This window comes from Vigna angularis, chromosome 1 (assembly GCF_016808095.1).
Source record: "Vigna angularis cultivar LongXiaoDou No.4 chromosome 1, ASM1680809v1, whole genome shotgun sequence".
NCBI classification, from domain to species: domain Eukaryota; kingdom Viridiplantae; phylum Streptophyta; class Magnoliopsida; order Fabales; family Fabaceae; genus Vigna; species Vigna angularis.
Genome location: NC_068970.1, coordinates 54,318,869 through 54,338,645, shown reverse-complemented (window position 1 = coordinate 54,338,645; position 19,777 = coordinate 54,318,869). Strand labels below are relative to the sequence as shown.

The 19,777-nt window shown below is 36.1% G+C and overlaps 1 protein-coding gene across 6 annotated transcripts; it reads right to left on the bottom strand.

The window, feature by feature from the left end:
- Positions 1 to 13,047: 13,047 nt before the first annotated feature.
- LOC108332727 (geranylgeranyl transferase type-2 subunit beta 1) lies at positions 13,048 to 18,068 on the bottom strand. 6 transcript variants are annotated; one of them, XM_017568040.2, is made up of 10 exons: positions 17,896 to 18,068; positions 15,826 to 15,879; positions 15,526 to 15,676; positions 15,311 to 15,427; positions 14,970 to 15,036; positions 14,734 to 14,882; positions 14,267 to 14,400; positions 14,088 to 14,186; positions 13,888 to 13,963; positions 13,048 to 13,295 (listed from the first exon to the last, which is right to left on the bottom strand). In XM_017568040.2, the coding sequence occupies exons 2-10, from the start codon at positions 15,877 to 15,879 to the stop codon at positions 13,201 to 13,203; spliced, it is 942 nt and encodes a 313-aa protein (XP_017423529.1). In that variant the 5' UTR covers positions 17,896 to 18,068; the 3' UTR covers positions 13,048 to 13,200. The 6 variants fall into 6 exon arrangements, 3 of the variants coding, with proteins under 3 accessions (XP_017423529.1, XP_017423533.1, XP_052727311.1); XM_017568044.2 differs by having other exon boundaries at positions 13,888 to 13,956; XR_008246356.1 differs by lacking the exon at positions 13,888 to 13,963 and having other exon boundaries at positions 14,088 to 14,196.
- Positions 18,069 to 19,777: the final 1,709 nt, after the last annotated feature.

The window sequence follows — 19,777 nt, the reverse complement described above, 5'->3', positions numbered from 1 at the left end:
CTTTGATCGATCAAATTGAAACAGTAGTAATTGAATCAATTGATATAAAAGAAAATGAAACAAAAGAAATATATTGTTATATATATTCTAAGCTATCAAGCGTAAAATTTTGCCAATTTAATTTAGTGAGACATACAAAAAACTACATATAGACGTTAACAAAAATATATAGCACAAGATAAATTGTCATGCTTGTAGATAGGTCTAAAAACAAGATAAAACAAATGATATATTCCCGAATTATCTAATCTATAATATTATCCATCTATTAAATTGGAGTCCTGAATGGATAAATCCACAGTATTATGCTCTCTTGAAACATCTTCTTCTTTATCTCCATCTATAATATTATCCAATCTATAATCTTAGGGTTTTATTTGCGAAGGAAAACTTTTAGAAAGACAGGAACGCGAAATGCTCTATTGCTAAGTAAAGGTTATGCATTTTGAATAATTAATTTAATTAATTTGATTTCAATAAAAAAATAAGATTTGAATAATTAATTTAATTTAATTAGGTGGGTTGGTGAGCCAACCCGACCCACCACGGGTTCAACCCGTGTGAGCCGGGTTCTTAGTGAGCCGGGTCAAAATTGGCTCGCATAAAAAAATTTGCATTTTTTTCCAACCCAACCCGGCTCAAACCCGTGGTGAGCCGGGTTGGCTCACGGGTTTCAACCCATTTTGACGGCACTATTATAAAGTAGGTGGATACTTGACAAAGACAATTGCATAGAGTAAAGTAGATATGCATGCAGACATATATGTTCTTTATCTTATTACTTTTGTTGTTTTGAAATGTTATGCATTTAATGCTCTTTAATATGTGTTCTGAAAGGATACTAAGTAGTTCATTATTCGATGAAGATGTCATTTTGTAACAAGGTATCATTTAGCCTATACAAGACGTTTATCAATAACGCTTTGTTTAGTGATCTTTGTTTGGTTCAGAAGCGAGTTCAGCAAGATGTCGTTCAACACGTGTTTTTGGAGTAATGTCTATAGTTGTAGCGCGTTTACCAAAAACATCATTTGGAACATTATTTTGCAAGATATAGTGATAACTCGTTTTAACATTGTTTAGCAATGTATATCAAGAGCGTGTTTGGCAAGACTCTCTTATGACATATTGACATGTTTATTGAAGTACTGTTTGTTAGTATGTTTGCTGAGATATCAATGCATTTACTAAAGCTTTTCTTTAGACATTTATATTTCATAAAGTTTTTTCAAAAAACACTTGTCTTTCAACAATATTATTTTTTCACAAGATAATGCTTTGTCAAATGCTCATTTCATTTATCGCTATTTGTTAAACTTCAAAACATTAAGACGTTAGACGGTCCAGTCTCATAGAGGATCTTGTCTTAACATATTTAAATTTTGTAATATTTAGAATTTTCGAAGTTATAACAGTTAAGCAAAAACTTCTCTATTTCCGTCCTATTTTTGTTTTCTAATTATATTATATACTTAATTAGTATTTTAGTTTATGTGGTTTATTCAATGTAATATTCTAAGTTTGACTTAATTATTTGGTTGAAAATTTTCAAGTTGGTCACCTCTTAGTTTTTTATTTCAATTGTCATAATTTTAAAAACAATTGACTAAATTAGTTCCTCTTCCAAAAATAATTACTAGCGACGTTAACTGTATGTCACATGTCAAGTCTCATGGTGTGACATGTGGCACTACTAGTGCTATGTGGCAAGATAGTGTCATTTAGTGTCAGATGTAATTGTTTTGTATTTAATTTGTTCCCTATATATGTTATTTTTATTCAATTTAGTCTATCTTTTTTTAAAACGGAGCAATATTGTCCTCTATAAATTTAGACCAAATTTATTATTTGTATAAATATATACTAATATTTTTATTAAAAATGAGTTTTTAACATATTACATTATTGTATATTATTAATCCATATTTTTTTAAGATTAAAACTAATTAAGTATAAGTGTTTTTTTAAAAAAATAAGTATTTAAAACTAATAAATTATTAATTCATGTGTTTTATAAGATTAAAACTAATTAATAACATTAATACAAATAAATTTTAATAAAAAATATTAATGTAACATTTATAAAAATAATAAAGTTGTTCTCAATTTATAGTAAAGAGACAATATTGTTCTATTTTGTAATAAAATAAAACTAAATTGAACATATATATATATATATATATATATATATATATATATATATAAAGACTAAATTAAGTTCAAAACTATGATACTTAATAATGACACTATGTTACCACATGGAGTTGACATTATCATGTGTGATAAGGAGAGTTTGCAACGAGGACCAAACAAGTAACTAAACATGTAATTTTTTTTCTGTATCCACCATCCACCACTTTTTCTTCCGTTTTTTTCTTCCACTTTCCACTACCCTTTTTCTATTTTCTCTTCCTTTTCCCATTTTCTCCTTTTTCTCTCTTCTAGGGCTTCTTTACTCTCCACATGCTATAAATGAGACGTTTAATGGAATTGACAATGAAACTAAAAAATAATCAAGACCAATACCCACTTTTTAAACAATATTAATATCAATCAATCTAATCCAAGAGACTACATTAATTATTACTTTTTAAATAAAATGAGGATTTAATTAAAGAAAAACAAATTAAATCACATTTAATCAGCTCCACAAATATTGAAAACTAGAAAAATACTAATTAATTTTCTCAAGTTCAGAAATTTTTCAAAAGAAATTAGATTTTCTAAAGACTAGCTAGTTGAATTAAGATAATTCAATTCATCTTAAAAAGAAGGTTGAGTTTATTTTCAAAATTCAAATACCTCCAAATTAATTTCATATCATATCTCAGTTTTGAAAGTAGTTTACTTCATATTCTTTTCTTTCTTTCTTTCTTTATTAATCTATGAATACTTACTAAGAAGTTAAAGCTTAACTTTTTTTACCAAATAAATACATTGAAACAAAAAATAATACTAAATTTTAATAAAAAGATTTTAAAATCTCCGTTAAACAAATGGTCTTTCTCATACATCGAGCACAAAAAATAGAACCTTTTTTAATATATTATCAATCCTTACCAGAGGTACTAAATTAAATTCATATATATTTTTCTAGAACTTAAAAGACTAATTTATCAAATAAAAAATACCGAAACCAAAACCAAATTTAACAAAATAAAGACACGTACTAAAAACACTATTTCTCTCTCTCTCTCTCTCTCTCTCTCTCTATATATATATATATATATATATATATATATATATATATATTAGACTTTTTTTATTGAACTTTTGGAGTGTTTTCTTTCCTTGGTGGTGAGTGTGATAGGAAGAAAAAGAATGAAAGATTGTGAAACAAAATTATTAAGGATTTTTATACAAATAAATTATATATTTTTATGGTAATTAATTTGAACTTGGTTAAAAAAGTCTTAGTTTAATTTATTTATTATTACTTCTCCGCCTATGAAATAAATTTTAATCAAATTGTTATCCATTTCTTATTCTTATTTATCATATTTTTATACTTAGATATCTATACGGAAATTTATTAATATAGAAGTTATATGTAAAACAGAACAAATGAGACTAAACAATTTATTTAATGCCACATTAATATCTAAGTTAACAGAGTACTTTGTAGACCTTAAAGTTATTCTACCAATAAATTATGCTTTTTTCCTTTCTATGAAATGTTAGTTTTAAAGCCTTAAAATTATTATGATACAACACTTGCTAACATCAGCAATTTCCACCCATATCATTGATCATGATCAATTTTAAAAACAGAAAGAGAGTGACCAACGATATAATTGCCAAGGATGATTTAGGAAAAAAAAATACAAAGAACTAAAATTAAAAAAATAAATCAGGTAAATTAAAAGGATTATAAGTGTATTTAAACTCATTTTAATTACCCCCTTGCAATTTAGTTCACTTATTGGATATCTTATTTCGTAACATAAAAAATATGAATACAATTTAATAAACACAAACAAATGAACATTTTCCACCAAAGAATTAAAGAAAAAACATTAACTCAAGCAATAAATGATTTACCACTTGTTTTATAAGTATAAATGAGATTTTTTAAGATAAATAGAAAATAAATGTATTATTACTTTACAGATTATACATATTATAAAATAAATTCATTTTTGATTTCTGTATAACACTTTAAATTTTTAAAGATAGAAAACTTCAGACTTTTATGTAAAATGATTTATTTATTTTGTTCGAATACACTCTCTACAAGATAGGGAAGTTTGAACTACCAGATTTTCAGTTCTTTATTTATATTTTCTTCTACAACTGTGATTTGTGTTGCAATAATCAGTCTGTTAATTTTCTTTAAGAGCGAAAATTTTTAGGGTAAGTTATTTGAATTTAGTTCATTCGGATTTATTTGAGTAAAAAGTTACGTCAGATAATAATGATGTTTGGTCCATATGTAATTGTTTTAATGTAGATTGACTTTTTTTTTTTGAAGTAGTGATTGTTTGTGATGTTGGATATTTACTCAAAGTAGATTTAGAGAATATGAATCAATTGAATCAAGTGATTAGTCTCAAGAAGTTAGAATTTGTAGAGTTCTTATGTTTCCTAAGTATTTTTGTTAAAGAACATAAAATTTCAAGGAAACTACAAAAATTTAGTTAACTTAAACAAAAGTATTTGATAGTTTAAAAAGAATATGGCTTAATACCTCCTTTTGTCCCTCTTTATAAGGGAAATGTTCAAGTTTGTCCTACCTTTTTTAAAAAGTTCAATGTGGTCCCAAATTGTGAAAAAAGTGTCCAATTAAATCCTTTTTGGTAACGGCGTTAAATATTTAACGATGAAACTGCTCCTCTGGACTAAACTTGATGAGCTGTTCATTTTTTCTCTTACGTGGCATGGTGACGTGTCAATTTTGAATTTAAAAAAAAAATTGCTTGACACATCATCTTCTTCTTCCACCTCTGCCACTCCCAATAATTGCAATGGGTAGTGTTTTCAAATTCCCCAAACAGCCGTTTGAGAACATCTCATCCCAGAGCTTCCTCGCAGGACGCAGTAGATCCTCCTTACAACACGCTTCCATTATGTAATTATAAGACGAGACATTGGGTTGAAACCCTTTCTTCTTCATCTCCTGCAGAACAGTATAGCCTTCTCTCACTTTCCCAGCCCTGCACAAAAATGAAATCATTACATTGAAACCCTCCACATCTTTAAAGTAGTTTTGAGAATTCAAAACATGGAACGTCTCCAATAACTCATCAACCTTGCCATGCCTACACAGATTCCTACACAAATCATTAACAGTCAAAATAGTTGGGAACCTCTCTTTCTCAACCATGAAATTGAAAAACATTATAGCCACATTCCTCATTGATCGAAACCCTGCGACAACAACCCAATAAGCCATGAAATCGGGTTTCCAACCCCTACTCCTGAGATCACCCAACATCCACAAAGCCTTCGATACCTTAGAAGCTCGACACAATCCATAAACAGTCAAATTGCGATTTCGAAACCCAATACCTTAGAAGCCCCAAATTGCGATTTCGAAGACCTAACCCTAACTCAGAAATTTTAATCACTGCCACGTTCTCAGTTAATGAAAAATACTGTCACTGCCACGTTACGCAGATAAAAAGCCACGTTGCACACATCAGTCCTAGCTGGCAGCAGGATCGTTAAATATTTAACGCCGTGACCAAAAAGGATTAACTTGGACACTTTTTTCACAACGTGGGACCACATTGAACTTTTTGAAAAAGGTAGGACGAAAGTGAACATTTCCCTTAAAAAGAGGGACAAAAACAGGTATTAAGCCAAAGAATATTAACTATAGTTAATTTAAAAGAATATATAAAAAATAGTAATTAATACATTTAAAACAATAATGAATTTTAAATTAAGATAACTATTTTTCTAAATACGCAATTCAAGTTAATTATCACTTTACTTTATACTTATAATTTATTTTCTGCATATAATTTATACTGGATAATTATTTGTTTTCTTTATATTTATAATTTACTTAAAATACTTATAATTTATTTTCTGCAAAGTTATAAAATAACTTATTTGTTAATATATCATAAATAGGGATCTTATTTTTGCATACGATTTACGTTGAATGTGGGTCCGAGGTTACCGCTCCATGCGTTTCCTCTCTACCAAAGTGCGTAACTAATGGCTGAACTCTCCTTCTCCGATTGGCTCAACAAAGGGTGACCTGCAAGAAAACACTCTGACGCTCAAGTCAGTGAGGTGTCTTCCAAGGTCTTAATATATCTCAGAAAAAATCAGACTTTACCTGGTCATTAGTTCTGTATTTATAGGCTTTGTAATTGTCCAACCCATTGAATGTCATTGAATGTCATTTAATACAATATATTTTGTGCCTCATCATTTGCTAATTTCCTTATATCCAGCATAATCTGCCTCATATCACTCGTTGATTAGCCACAAATGCAATACACTTGATGTAATAATTACTCACCTTTATTACCCATTAATGCCACTAAATGCCTGCCGATCGATTCCTTCCTATTGAACGAGCTGACCGCTTTGGTCGGTCGTCTACACCATATAGTACACAAGCCCCCAAGCCCGAACGACTTCTTAGGCGTGAAGGGTTTGAAATGCGTAGTCCTAGAAAGAGCGCGAAAGGGATCAGTAGTGGTTGTCGCGTCCGTTGATCGTGGGGCACGTGCAATCATGGGATTCGTGCCATCTGAAATATGAAGAGCCTCGCACCCCTGACCGTTTGATCTCGCCACGACGGATGGCCACGATGGACTCTTGGAAGTGTCCTGTCACACTATAAAAGGTGATCAGAGCCACCATGATTACTTTGTCTTCCTCATTTTCCTCACCGCTAAACTTCCAAGAGAACCCATCTCAGGTAATCATTTCTTCTTCATCCTTCTCGTCTGATGAAGTCGTCGGCGAAGGTTAGGGGTATTCTGATGGTGGAAAAGAGCCCACTGCCTCCGTAGGGTCCTCCATCCTGGGTTCTACTAAGGCTAGTGACCGAAAAGTTGAAGAGGCAGATATTATGCCCGAGATTGACGCTGGTAGGGAATGGACAGATGATGCTCCTCCTTCCCCCGTCAATGGATATGGCTGGGCTCCCCATGAGGTAGGCCTGTATGCGCCCTACTACGTTACCAGTACTTCATTAGAGTATTTAGCCAGTAGGGTTAACATTGTATCTACTGCAAAAGATGCTGATAGTATCTTGTTAACGGTGTGTCGACCGAATGAACGCGCTTGCCATGGGCGGGAAGGGCATTGACTTTTTCTATGTTTATAGCACACTGTTTCGCGACCTAGGTATTTCGTGACCTTTGGTAATCATGGCCGCCCGGGATTGCTAGTGAGCTGGTCACTAGAAGACCATAGTTGAACGTCTTCGCATGGTCGCCCGAGATTGCTAGTGAGTAGATCACTAGAAGACACAAGTGAGTTGGTCACTTGGCCGCCCAGGATTGCTAGTTGTTAGCTAAGACTTGCAACATAAAAACAAAACCTGATATTATTGATAATGAATGGAGATATATTGACATTCAACTGAAATAAAATTTAAGGTGCGACAAATTCCAAGTGTTCGGAATAACTTTGTCGTTTGGGTACTCCAGTCGGTATGCTCCATTGTTGAGATTTTCCTTTACTCTGAAGGGGCCTTCCCAATTTGCTGCCAGTTTCCCGTGAGCATGATTTTTCTTGGTCTGTCCAGTTTTTCGCTAGACCAAGTCACCTTCCCTGAATTGGTGAAATTTAACCTTCGTATTGTACCGTCGAGCTACTAACCTTTTACGGGCCTCAGCGTAAACAGTTGCTATGTCTCGCCTTTCCTGAAGGGTCTCCAAATTCATTCTTAATTGTTGGCTCGCCCACTTCGACCGACAACATTGCATTCGTGCCATAAGTTAAGTTGAAAGGCGTTTTCCCCGTAGTTCAGTGCGGTGTGCACCGGTATCCCCACAATACCTCCAAATGGTCATCCACCCATGCACCCTTGCTTCCGCCAAGACGCTTCTTTAACTCGTTAAAGATCGTTTTATTCACCGCTTCCGCCTGACCGTTCGTCTGAGGGTGTTCTACAGAGCTTGTTACATGTTTTATGCCTAAGCTTCGATAGAACTCTGCTAATTTTTTGTCTACAAACTGTCTTCCATTGTCCATTACGATGATCTTCGACAAACCAAAACGGCACACAATTTTCCACACAAATTTTTGTACCTGCACTGTTGAGATGGTAGCAAGTGGTTCAGCCTCGACCCACTTAGTAAAATAATCGACAGCTACCAAAAGGAACTTCTTTTGTTCTCTGTCGATCGGGAAAGGTCCCATGATATTCATTCCCCATTGGGCAAATGGCCAAGGGAATGTAAGGATATGAAGCTCAGTGGTCGGTAAGTTGTGCATGTTGCCATGCTTTTGACAGTTGAGACACTTACGGACGAAGTCATTGCAGTCTTTCTCCAAAGTGGGCCAAAAATACCCTGCTCTTAACACCCGAGCTCTCAAAGCCCTCTTGCTGGTATGCATACCACACACACCTTCTCAAAGTGGGCCCCGTACCGACCCACGCGGTTCGAAACGCAACCCAAATTCTGACAACTCTACCGACCATCCGACAATCCGACCAGCTAAGTCAGGCTTCCTTAGTATCTTTGCAATGGGATGGTCGGTTCGCACTACGACTTGGTGGCTCTGGAAATAAGGTCTTAGACGACGCGACGCAGTCAACAATGCCAGAACAACTTTCTCGATCTGTTTATATCGCACCTCTATCTCCTTAAGCACCCTGCTCACAAAGTATATGAGTTTGAAATCTAATGCTTCCTGCGTTAGGGCCGCACTAACTGTAGTTTCGGTGAGCGCTAGGTATAGTTGCAAGTCACTCTCGTCATTTGGCTTTCCCATGATTGGTGGGCTAGCCAAAATTTTCTTCACCTCCATGAAGGCTTCTTTGCAGCTTGAATCCCATTTGGATGACCAATTTTTCCTCATTATGGTGATAATCAGTTTTGCCCGCTCGGCCAACCTTGGAATGAAGCGTGACAAGGCAGTCAAACGTCCCACTAAACGCTGCACCTCTTTCAAGTTCTAAGGCTTCGCATTTCCAGAATCGCTTTACACTTATCGGGATTGGTCTCGATTCCACGTGTAATTAGCATGAAGCATACGAATTTTCTTGCAGGCACACCAAAGGTGCACTTTGCCGGATTTAACCTCATGTCGTATCTCCTTATTTGCCTGAATACCTCGGCTAAGTCCCTGACATGTTCCTCGACTGACCGACTCCGCACCACCATATCATCTACATAGACTTCCATGCATCTCCCTATCTGCTGGTGGAAAATCTTATCCATCAGCCTCTGATACGTTGCCCCTGCATTCTTGAGCCCGAATGGCATGACATCATAGCAATAATTGGACTTTTCTGTGATAAAAGCAGTCTTTTCACGGTCCGGGTGATACATTGGAATCTGATTGTATCCTGAATAAGCATCCAGGAAGTTGAGTATGGCATATCCCGAGGCTCCATCTACCAACCCATCAATACTAGGCAACGGGTAGGAGTCTTTAGGACAGGCTTTATTCAAGTATGTGAAGTCAGTACACATCCTCCACTGTTCGTTTAACTTTTTTACCGTAACAACATTTGCTAACCATGTGGTGTATTTAACCTTCCTGATAAACCGAGCCTCCAACAACTTTTTAATCTCCACGTCCACCGCCTTACGCTTTTCTTCTCCCATCCTTCTCTTCTTTTGTGCTACCGGGCGTGCCTCTTTGAAGATTGCCAGTTTATGTGACATTATGCTGGGGTGTATCCCAGGCATATCGGATGTCGTCCATGCAAAAAGATCATGGTTCTTTTTCAATAAAAAAACCAACAGTATTAACTTGTTCAGTTGTCAGACCAGTTGCCACCGAAGTATTCTGCCCCTCCCATTTTCCCAGACTAAAAGGTCTCGTCCCCTCTTGTGGCTCCATCCTCTCCTCAATATCAACTCGAGGGTCCAAGTCTGCTAACGCAACATCCTTTCCCTTACCTTCACGCTTGTGGACGAGCGGCTGCACCCTCAAGCCTACCACGTAACATTCTCTAGCCATCTTCTGATCGGCTCTAACTGTGCAGATAGTGCCGTCGGTTGAAGGATACTTCATTGCTAAATGGGGTGTGGAAACAATGGCCCCAAAGGAATTTAAACATGGCCTCCCGATCAGCACATTATACGATGTATTTGCCTCCACCAATAGATATCTTATTCTCACTTTTTTAGGCCCTCTGTCCGTTCCAAAACTCGTTCTCAAGTCCACATGGCCTCGGGTGTCAACCCGCTCTCCAGCGAATCCCACAATTTGCTCGTTGTAAGGCACTATCAAATCTTCTGTCAGATCCATCTTTTGAAAGGTTTTCCAATAAAGTAAATTGACCGAGCTACCTTGGTCAATGAGGACTTTGCTTGCACTGTACCGGGCAATGACTGCCGTTACTACCATCGGATCGTCCTGGTCAGGATCTGGGGCATGGAAGTCCCTGTCAGAGAAAGTGATGTTTGGCATTGATCGTCTTGCTACCTCTATGTTATTCACACTCCTCAACTCCCTCAAATGTTTCTTCCTTGCCGATGAGGTAGAACCTCCTCCACAAAGCCTCTTGAAATAGTATTAATATGGCCCTTAAGAGGCCTTTCCCCGCTTCTGCTTCTGTCCCGGCGAACATCCTTCTTGTTTGGGTGACGGTCTCTCACTGGCGACTTCCTTCGGGTATCACCCCGTACGTACCTTTTCAGCAGTCCTGCCCTTATTAACTCCTTAATTTTGTCTTTCAGAGCAAGGCACTCTTCTGTGTTATGGCTAGCATGCCTATGATACCTACAATACTGACCTTTTTCGTCGTCCTGAAAGTTGTGTTGCTGCCTCGGGGGACGTTGCTCGGTTTGCATCGCCTCCTCAAATATCCTAGTACGAGGTACCCCCAACGGCGTGTAGCTGCTAAACTTGTGCCCTTTTTGCTACTCGTGTCGACCTCCTTGCCTCCCCTCTAATCTTGGCAGCTTTCGCTTTTCTCTTCGATCCACCTTCTAACTTGCGGGTTGCATTATTGTCTTCTTCTGACTTTTCTAAAAAACCCTCATTTCTTCCACACGAATAAACCTAGCAGCCCTGTTCTGCAGCTCCCCCATCGTCTGTGGTGGTTCGGCATAAAGGTTGTCAGCAGAAGGACCTGGCTTCAGTGTCGTGGTCAAACTCCTCAAGATATACTTTGGCCCCACGTCTCTGACCTGACGAACCGTTTTATTGAAGCGATCCATGAAGTCCTTCAGTGTTTCTTCTCTCCCCTAACTCATCTTAACCAATTCCAGATATGTCATATCCTCCGCTCTGCTGGACACAAACTGTTGACTGAACATCTCCCGCAAAGTTTCAAATTCATCGATCGTTCGGGGTTCCAACGAGTGGAACCAATCTAAAGCCTCTCCCTTCAATGACAAGGAAAAGACCCGACACCATACCATGTCATCCGACGAATAAACTGCCATTGCATCTACAAAAAAGCGCAGATGCTTCACTGGGTCAGATGTTCCATTATATTTCTCCATCGCCGGTAGCATCTTGTTCTCCGGCATCATCGCCCTCATGACCGTTACGGTAAAAGGATAGAGCCCCTCTGCCCGATCTGGACGTTCCACCAGTGCAAAAGGATTCTCAGGGGCCACGTTTTCCACATTGTGGCCGACATTCTGGGAACTCCTCCGCTCGACGTTGTTTGCCTCCGGCCCTCCGGCCCTCTACCTGCGTCCTGGACGGTGTGACTGCTTTCTCCCCGACCCACTGGACCATTACCTTCAGCCTCATTATTCACCGATTGTTGGATCGAACGCCCTCCTGGTTCTCTACCCCTCTTCGCTCTCAAAGCCGCTACTTCCTCTCTTAATTCCTGCATCTGTCTCTACATCTCCTGAAGTACCTGTAGTTGGAGTTGCTCTACCATTGTGGTTTCTGTAGGTTTTCTTCTACAATCCTCGGCCCCACGGTGGGCGCCAAATGTTTACGTTGAATGTGGGTCCGAAGTCACCGCTCCACGCGTTTCCTCTCTACCAAAGTGCGTAACTAATGGCTCAATTCTCCTTCTCCGATCGGCTCAGCAAGGAATGACCTGCAAAAAAACACTCCGACACTCAAGTCAATGAGGAGTCTTCCAAGATCTTAATATATCTTAGAAAAATCAGACTTTACCTAGTCATTAGTTCTGTAATTATAGGCTTTGTAATTGTCCAAGTCCATTGAATGTCATTGAATGTCATTTAATGCAATATATTTTGTGCCTCATCATTTGCTAATTTCCTTGTATCCAACATAATTTGCATGATATCACTCGTTGATTAGCCACAAATGCAATACACTTGATGTAATAATTACTCACCTTTATTACCCATTAATGTCACTAAATGCCTGCCGATCGATTCCTTTCTATTGAACGGGCTGATCGCTTCTGGTCGATCGTCTACACCATATTAGTTCTGTATTTATAGGTTTTGTAATTGTCCAGCCCATTAAATGTCATATAATGCCCTTTAATGCAATATATTTTGTGCCTCATCATTTGCTAATTTCCTTATATCCAGCATAATCTACCTCATATCACATTAGTCACAAATGCAATACACTTGATGTAATAATTACTCACCTTTATTACCCATTAATGCCACTAAATGTCTGTCCATCGGTTCCTTGCTATTGAACGGGCTGACCACTTTTGGTCAGTCGTCTACACCATATAGTACACATACAAAAACAATAACATGCTTTAAATGTTTAGAATTGCCAATTATAATATATTAAAACTATATGGAACATGAAATTAATTTTTTCTCTTTTCTTTTTTTATTCTTACATATTTTAAAACTAAACAAAAATTTTAAAATTCTCTTACATTAGCCTATCCAAATATATATATATATATATATATATATATATATATATATATATATATATATATATATATATATATTTAAAATCTTTGATGGTTGACTACAACACCGAACAATCTTATTCGTATGACATCAATTTAATTAACAAAGCTAAACAATGTAAACATTTTGTTTAGGAAATAATTAATTGTTTTTGCGCCGAGGGTGGTAGATCCAACTCCCAAGAGTGAGTCATTACTGGATAATATCATCGAACTGAACTACTTCACTCTTATTTCGTAAAGAAAATCCGATTTACAACATCAACAGGTAAGGCATAAGCTGGATCTATCGGTTTCACTTCTGGATATTCAAGAAGTGAAAGTCCTGTGAAAAAAAAAACAATGTCCCTAGTTTTTAGTCTGAATGGAATAAGAAACACATGACTAAAAGCAAAAACATTGTCGTCAGGAATGGATAAATAGGGATTCTGGCTATAAGCTACATTCCATCTTTTTAGACACTGAATTTGGAACACGATATAGGTTATCTGAACAGTAGTACTATGAAGGGGGAAAAGTGAGACAGAATGTAACAACTAAAATCTATTAATTCACACATATGTGCTACTTAAGCCTTCCAAACAATTACAAATAAAAATAGAATCATATTAAATATCCACTTCTAATGTGACATTAACATAATAAGCATGTTGCACTAGTATGGTTAATCTTATCTGAAACATGAAGCTAGCAATAGAGATTCACAACGAAGGATTGGAAAAATGGTTCATCATCACTCTTTGGAAAGAGAAGGTGAATGAAGTGACAGGCCAATACCTTTCCCAAATTGGGTAATCTCAATGGATGAGAAAGGAAGAGGTGGGGTGGTTCCCATATTAAGCAAGGAAAGCCCAGATGACAAGATTTAGCACAACAAATGGAATAAAAAACAAGCAAAAATATAAGAGGTACTCCACCTGCCACCCCGAAGAATGTGTGAAATATATCCACGGCATCATCTGGCCTGTCTGAAATCCCACCATTTTCTGTGTCCTTCCAGTTTCAACATACAAATTATTTAAGAAATACTTACCTGATAGTAGTTTATGCACGAAAATAAAAATAAAACAAAAGAATACGCAGATTTATAAACACAGTAAGACATTCAATAACTAACCTGGCAGTCTAGGATGAACCTTATAAGCTTCTCCTTACTGATCCAATGAACTCTATCAATCATGGTCAGGCTAGAAAGAACCCACCATGAGTAGCAGACCTGAGATGATCTAAAACCTAGTAAGAGAAATGAGCATATCACATAAAGCAATAGATGTAAATTTGAAAAGATTTGCTCACATCAGGAAGTTTCTCAGGACGCCCATTCAGACCTCCAGATTTAACCTGTCGCTCACATAACCACCAACCTAGTAGGTCCTTGTCAACAAGATCTAGTGACCCCGTTATGGCAAGGGCTCCCACACAACAGAAAACTGACAATATGAAAAGCAAATATTTTATAAGGAGTATATTCTCAGATGATGATGGATGAATTAACGAGTTTTAACTTAAACAACATTTAAACTACAAGAAAACTACTCTAAATCAAATATTAATTTTTAGAGCTCTCTTAGTGTGCTGCCTAGGATAGGATTAAACAGATTATCCATAACGTCAGAAATTATACTCCAATTCAAATTATGCCCTTCATGTGAGGAAGAAGTGAAGAACATAATTGTTGAAGGGAACAGTAGGATTAGTACATTCATTGAGTAAGTGATAGAGAAATTAATAATTTAAGTAAAGATCATGATAATATTACATACTTTGACCAGCATGAGATTCCCCACCAGGGGTGCAACCAAAACCACCATCCATATTTTTGCAACTTATAATGTACTTCACAGCTTTCTCCACATTGACTTTGTCCAAGCGATGTAATATTGATAAGCAACAAATGGCAATATATGAGAACCTAAGACAAACAATTCAGTGGATTTTAGTTAAAAATACATTAAGCTCTTACACGCTCAATAACGAATATGGAACTTAAGAACAATACCGCGTATCAACTTCACCCCACATATCCCCTGAAAAGGATCCATCTACATTTTGCAGGCTGACAATATCTGACAGATATTAAGTAACAAAGATCCAGTATACTTTTTTCACTGATGTAATTGTAGTAACTAATCCATCAAACTCCACTAAAAATCACAATAAAATCTTTTCAATTATCTTTCTAAAAAGCACAGCACGATAACCAGATAAAGCTTCCTGATAAAAACACATAAATATACTATTTAAAAAACTGCAAAAAGAACAAAGTTTCTTCTGTATCACAGAATATTTGTGAATACAGATTATAGGACCTTCAAAACCAGTCAATATGTGTAAGGATACAATTTGTCACCTTATCTACGTCAATAACATCCATCTTATCAAAGAGAGCCAACACCTGCACTGCACTCAGTGTATACAGGATGTGCGGGTCATGACCAATATTTCCACCAAATCCCCCTTCACAGCAACACGATCTCATAAGAAATTATCTATAATGCTGATGTCTAAAATAATCCCAAGTACAAAGTAGGGAAACAAATTAAACATTTAACAACCTGACTCATGTTGACAACTCAGCAACCATGAAGTAACCTCATCAACATCAACACTATCAAGCTTTCCCAGAAGATCCAGAGCAGTCAATCCCCAGTATGCCCCACTCATTCTTAGATGCTCCATTACCACAGATTCAAAATTATCTTTCCTCTGGATAATAAATAATGTGTAAAAAGAAAAATGAAGACATCTAACCTTTTAAACATAAAATAAGAGTTTGCAAATCATCTATGTTTTGTGATAATCAACTCAAGACAGTCTCCTTCTTTTCAGAAAGAATGTATAAACAGGAAGCAAACCTTTTCAACTGTTAATATGTAGCGAACATGTTTCTCAGTTGCCAGCTCTGCCATCTGTTCCAAGAAAAAAATTAGAAAGATTAGAAGCGGAGATTTTAAAAGCCTACACAATCCCATTCGTTTTGTCCTTTTTTAAGAGAATGAAATAGAAATGGTTTGATACCTACATAAGATATGAAAGAATCAAAGCCATAACTGCGAAGAAATTATAATGCTCAGCGCACAAGACATCCATAATACAATTACTGATTCACTTTACAGTTTTAATTTGAGGTCAGTCAACTATATCTGATATTTCAACAAAAACAAGTGATAAATCATACGTTAAGAGGGAACGTTTCCTCTCCATTAAATGAATCAGTAAGAATTAGTCAAAGGATTAAGTGGAGGAACATCAAATCTTAAATTTTAGGTTGCACAAAATGTACCAATCAAGATCCCCAAAATCAGGGAAACAAATACTTCACACATTATACCAGGACAATCAAATTTGAGTCTTAACTTCATGCCACAGGAAGGCAAAGAAGAAGCTCTTCTTCGCCTCCCTCTATTTCCCCTTCAACAAAGCATAGTTTCTCACTGGAGCCACTATCCATGGACACATCACACTCATAGCCCAGCTCCTTGAAGGCCTCACACGTCATACACCCCACATTGCACTCCTTGAATGTCCTCTGATTGCCACCAAACATCACGTCATGTAGATCACCATATTATTGTCCCCGTTTGGGGGATGCATTCACACTCAAACTAGTTCGGTGGTGTTTAGACAGAGTTTGGTTGTTGTTAACAGTGTGGACCCAGTCAGGGAAGCAAGGTGATTGGGGTTGGAGTTTTCTTGGGAGACTGGTTTGGGCACAAGTTCCCATGAGTTGATGCCTTGGGCTTGGAGTGGAAGGATCTTAGTTTAAAGGGAAAGAAGAAGGTGAGGGTGAAACATTAGAGAGGTTTAGAATGGGTATAAGGTGGGGGTAAGAAGGCCATAAGTGATTCTTGGTTAAAAAATTTTGGATAGGCACACCCTATCTGTCTCTTAAGGTTTTTAGATTTTGGTGGAATGACCTATGTCGAAGTGGGGTGATAATTATAAAGGAATGAACTGAAACGGAAGAAAAGGACAGGTCACTAGGTTAGTTGGTAGTAGTACCAACTATGTATCCGTTTGAACTTTAATTTTCATCAAAATCCAATGCCACCCAACCAAGGACAAAAAATAAAGCTAACCTCTCATTAACCATAGAGTCGTCATAAGTCATAATCAACACTCCATGGTTCAGTAAACTATGAACAAATCCATCCACCCTAACTTTTTGTGATGGAAATGTATTTCAACTTCTTAAGAGCTCGGGATTCAAAATCACAGTTCTTAAAAGGTACTCATTCAATAGCACTTATTAGCATCCCTTACAAAGCAGGTAAAAAACTAACGTACCAAACCAGCTATATTGCTTCAAGTACAAGTCATGAAACCACACCATACATAGTCATATAGAAAGATATGTTTTCCTCAATTTTAAACATTCCTAAGCCAATGCTAACAATCTAACATGTTGACTCCTCAAATGCAGAAACAACATAAATAGTGTCCTATTGATTTAAGTCTAAAACTGACAAACCACAACAACACCATATAGTAAAAGAAAATAAAAAAACTAGAACACCTAGCACAAATTCCACAAATCTAACAGAACATTCAAACAAAACAGGCTTTCCATAGCCATTCCAATTCCAAGAAAAGCCAGATTTCAAGAAAGGGCTATCGATTGATGCGCAAGATGCGGTTCAAGCAAAAAGCACAAAAGTGATGAGAAACAAAAAGAGATTTTCCCAACCCCTGAGTAGCATTTCAAAAGAAAGGAATAAAATGCAGCCAAAAAGAACTTAGGTGAAATTAACTTAAACATTTTGATAAAGATCATTTAAACATTTTATTCCACCTCGTATGGTAAGGCACTTGCACACAAAACAGATATCATGGAACTGAAAACCTAGCAGATACAAAGCTCCGATTGAAGAGTACTATCACATATCCTTATAATAAAAGCAACGGTATAGATATCGAACACTCACAAATCATAATCAGCAAAGCAAACGGAACACTGAAGTCGCAGCAGAGATAGAGTGTTCGAGCAGAAGACTCTGAGAGAGACGAGAGGAAGAGTTCTCCGTACGTGCTCGTGCGCGTCTTTGTCTTTGTGAGATGAGAGACAATGTTCGTTACTTCGTGAAGAAGAGTGGAGGAGACGACGAAGCGAATCAGGGCAAAGACAAACTCGGATCAGCCCACTCAATTCGACCCGACCCAAACCGATAACTGGGTTTATAAAATATTAATAAATGTATATAGTCATTATTTTAATCTTAAAATTATACATAAAATTAAAATTTGTTTTTATTTCAAATACATTTTTATTTGTAAACTTTAAAAATAAATAAATATAATTATTTTAATTTAATAATATTAATTATTTTCAAAATTTAATGTCGTTTTATAAAAAATTATATTCATTGAAAACTAAAATATATTTAAATTTGAAAAAAAACAAATTTTAATTTTGTATTTAAGTTTAAAAACTAAAAATATGTTTAATTTTTTATTTATTTTAATTTAATGTAAGTATTAGTACAAAATTTAATAAAGTCTTCTTATTTTTTAAAACTTATGAGAAACTGATTTAATTTTCTCAATAATTAAAACTATGAATATTAGGACAGAAATACGAGTCAGTTTAATCTGTTTAGGTCTGTCCCATCGTTGCAAATTAAATTGGTTTGTTCCGTCTTCACTCATACGGATTAACCCATTTTATGATATATATATATATATATATATATATTTAGTTCTTCAAGATTTTTGTTTTCGTCCATCTTTCAAACTTTGGTACACTTTGATCCTTGTCCTTAAGGAAACTATAATTTTTCGTCCTCCAAAACCAACGACGTTAAAAATAAGCTGAGGTGGCTAACGTCTGGTCACGTATGATGACATGTTTTTTTTCTAAAGTTTGCCACATGTTTAATTACATGTTTCCTTTCTTACATTGCTTTGTGCCATGGCGGAAAAGGAAGAAACTCTTCCTGCGTTGCGTGACAAAGAATCCCTGCCCAGATTGCACCTCCACAACACTGTCGTTTTCTCCAACTAGAATCACTAGCTCTTCAAATAACTAATAGCTTGCATGACAGGAATGCTAACAGGAAGGTTTTGGTTGGGCCGGTCGAAGATATAGATAAAAATAAAGACACGAGAAAGAAGGCAGCAAAATATGAGAAGATGGTTGCGGCCGAGACATAAAAGACCAGAGTGATAAATGTTTTGCAAACTGACTATAGTAATTGGCACTCACAATTTCAACCCAAAATTAAGAATTTATTTGCATTTTGTTAGACAAGCTTATCTTAATATGTCTATTTCAATCCCCCCAAAATTGATGTCAAACCATGACACTAAGAGTTAAGATCTTACCAGTTCAATCAAATCACACTTAAATTGTTCATTAAAATGTTTATAAAGCTCCAGATAGAGACATAGGAGAAATTGTTACCCTGAAGAAGGTTCGCTTCAATACATCAAAGCCCGAAAGCATAAAGTTTATGGCAAGAGAAATTACCATATCATAGAGACTGGATCATCCCAATGTAGTCAAACCTAAAGGATTAGCCACTTCAAGAATGCAGTACAATATATATCTAGTTTTTGAGTTCATGCAAACAGATTTGGTACGAGTCATTGCTCGTCCTGAAGAGAAACTATCAGAACCACAGGTTAAAAGATTCTCTTTGATGTTTTGGCCATTTTAACATTTGAAACCCTTTATTCTCCTTAATGATCTTAAAAAGTTAATGTAGGTCAAGTGCTATATGCATCAATTACTTTGAGGTCTGCAGCATTGCCATGATAGGGGAATTCTTCACCGAGATATAAATGGGTCAAACCTTTTGATTGATAAAA

What these genes read in the sequence shown, in the direction of transcription:
- LOC108332727 (XM_017568040.2), bottom strand. Translation starts at nt 15,879, where the DNA reads ATGGCAGAGCTGGCAACTGAGAAACATGTTCGCTACATATTAACAGTT. An exon ending in GAGTTGTCAACATGAGTCAG is followed by an intron (nt 15,428 to 15,525) that starts GTTGTTAAATGT and finishes GTTGCTGTGAAG; the next exon opens with GGGGATTTGGTGGAAATATT. An exon ending in GGTTCATCCTAGACTGCCAG is followed by an intron (nt 13,964 to 14,087) that starts GTTAGTTATTGA and finishes TGAAACTGGAAG; the next exon opens with GACACAGAAAATGGTGGGAT.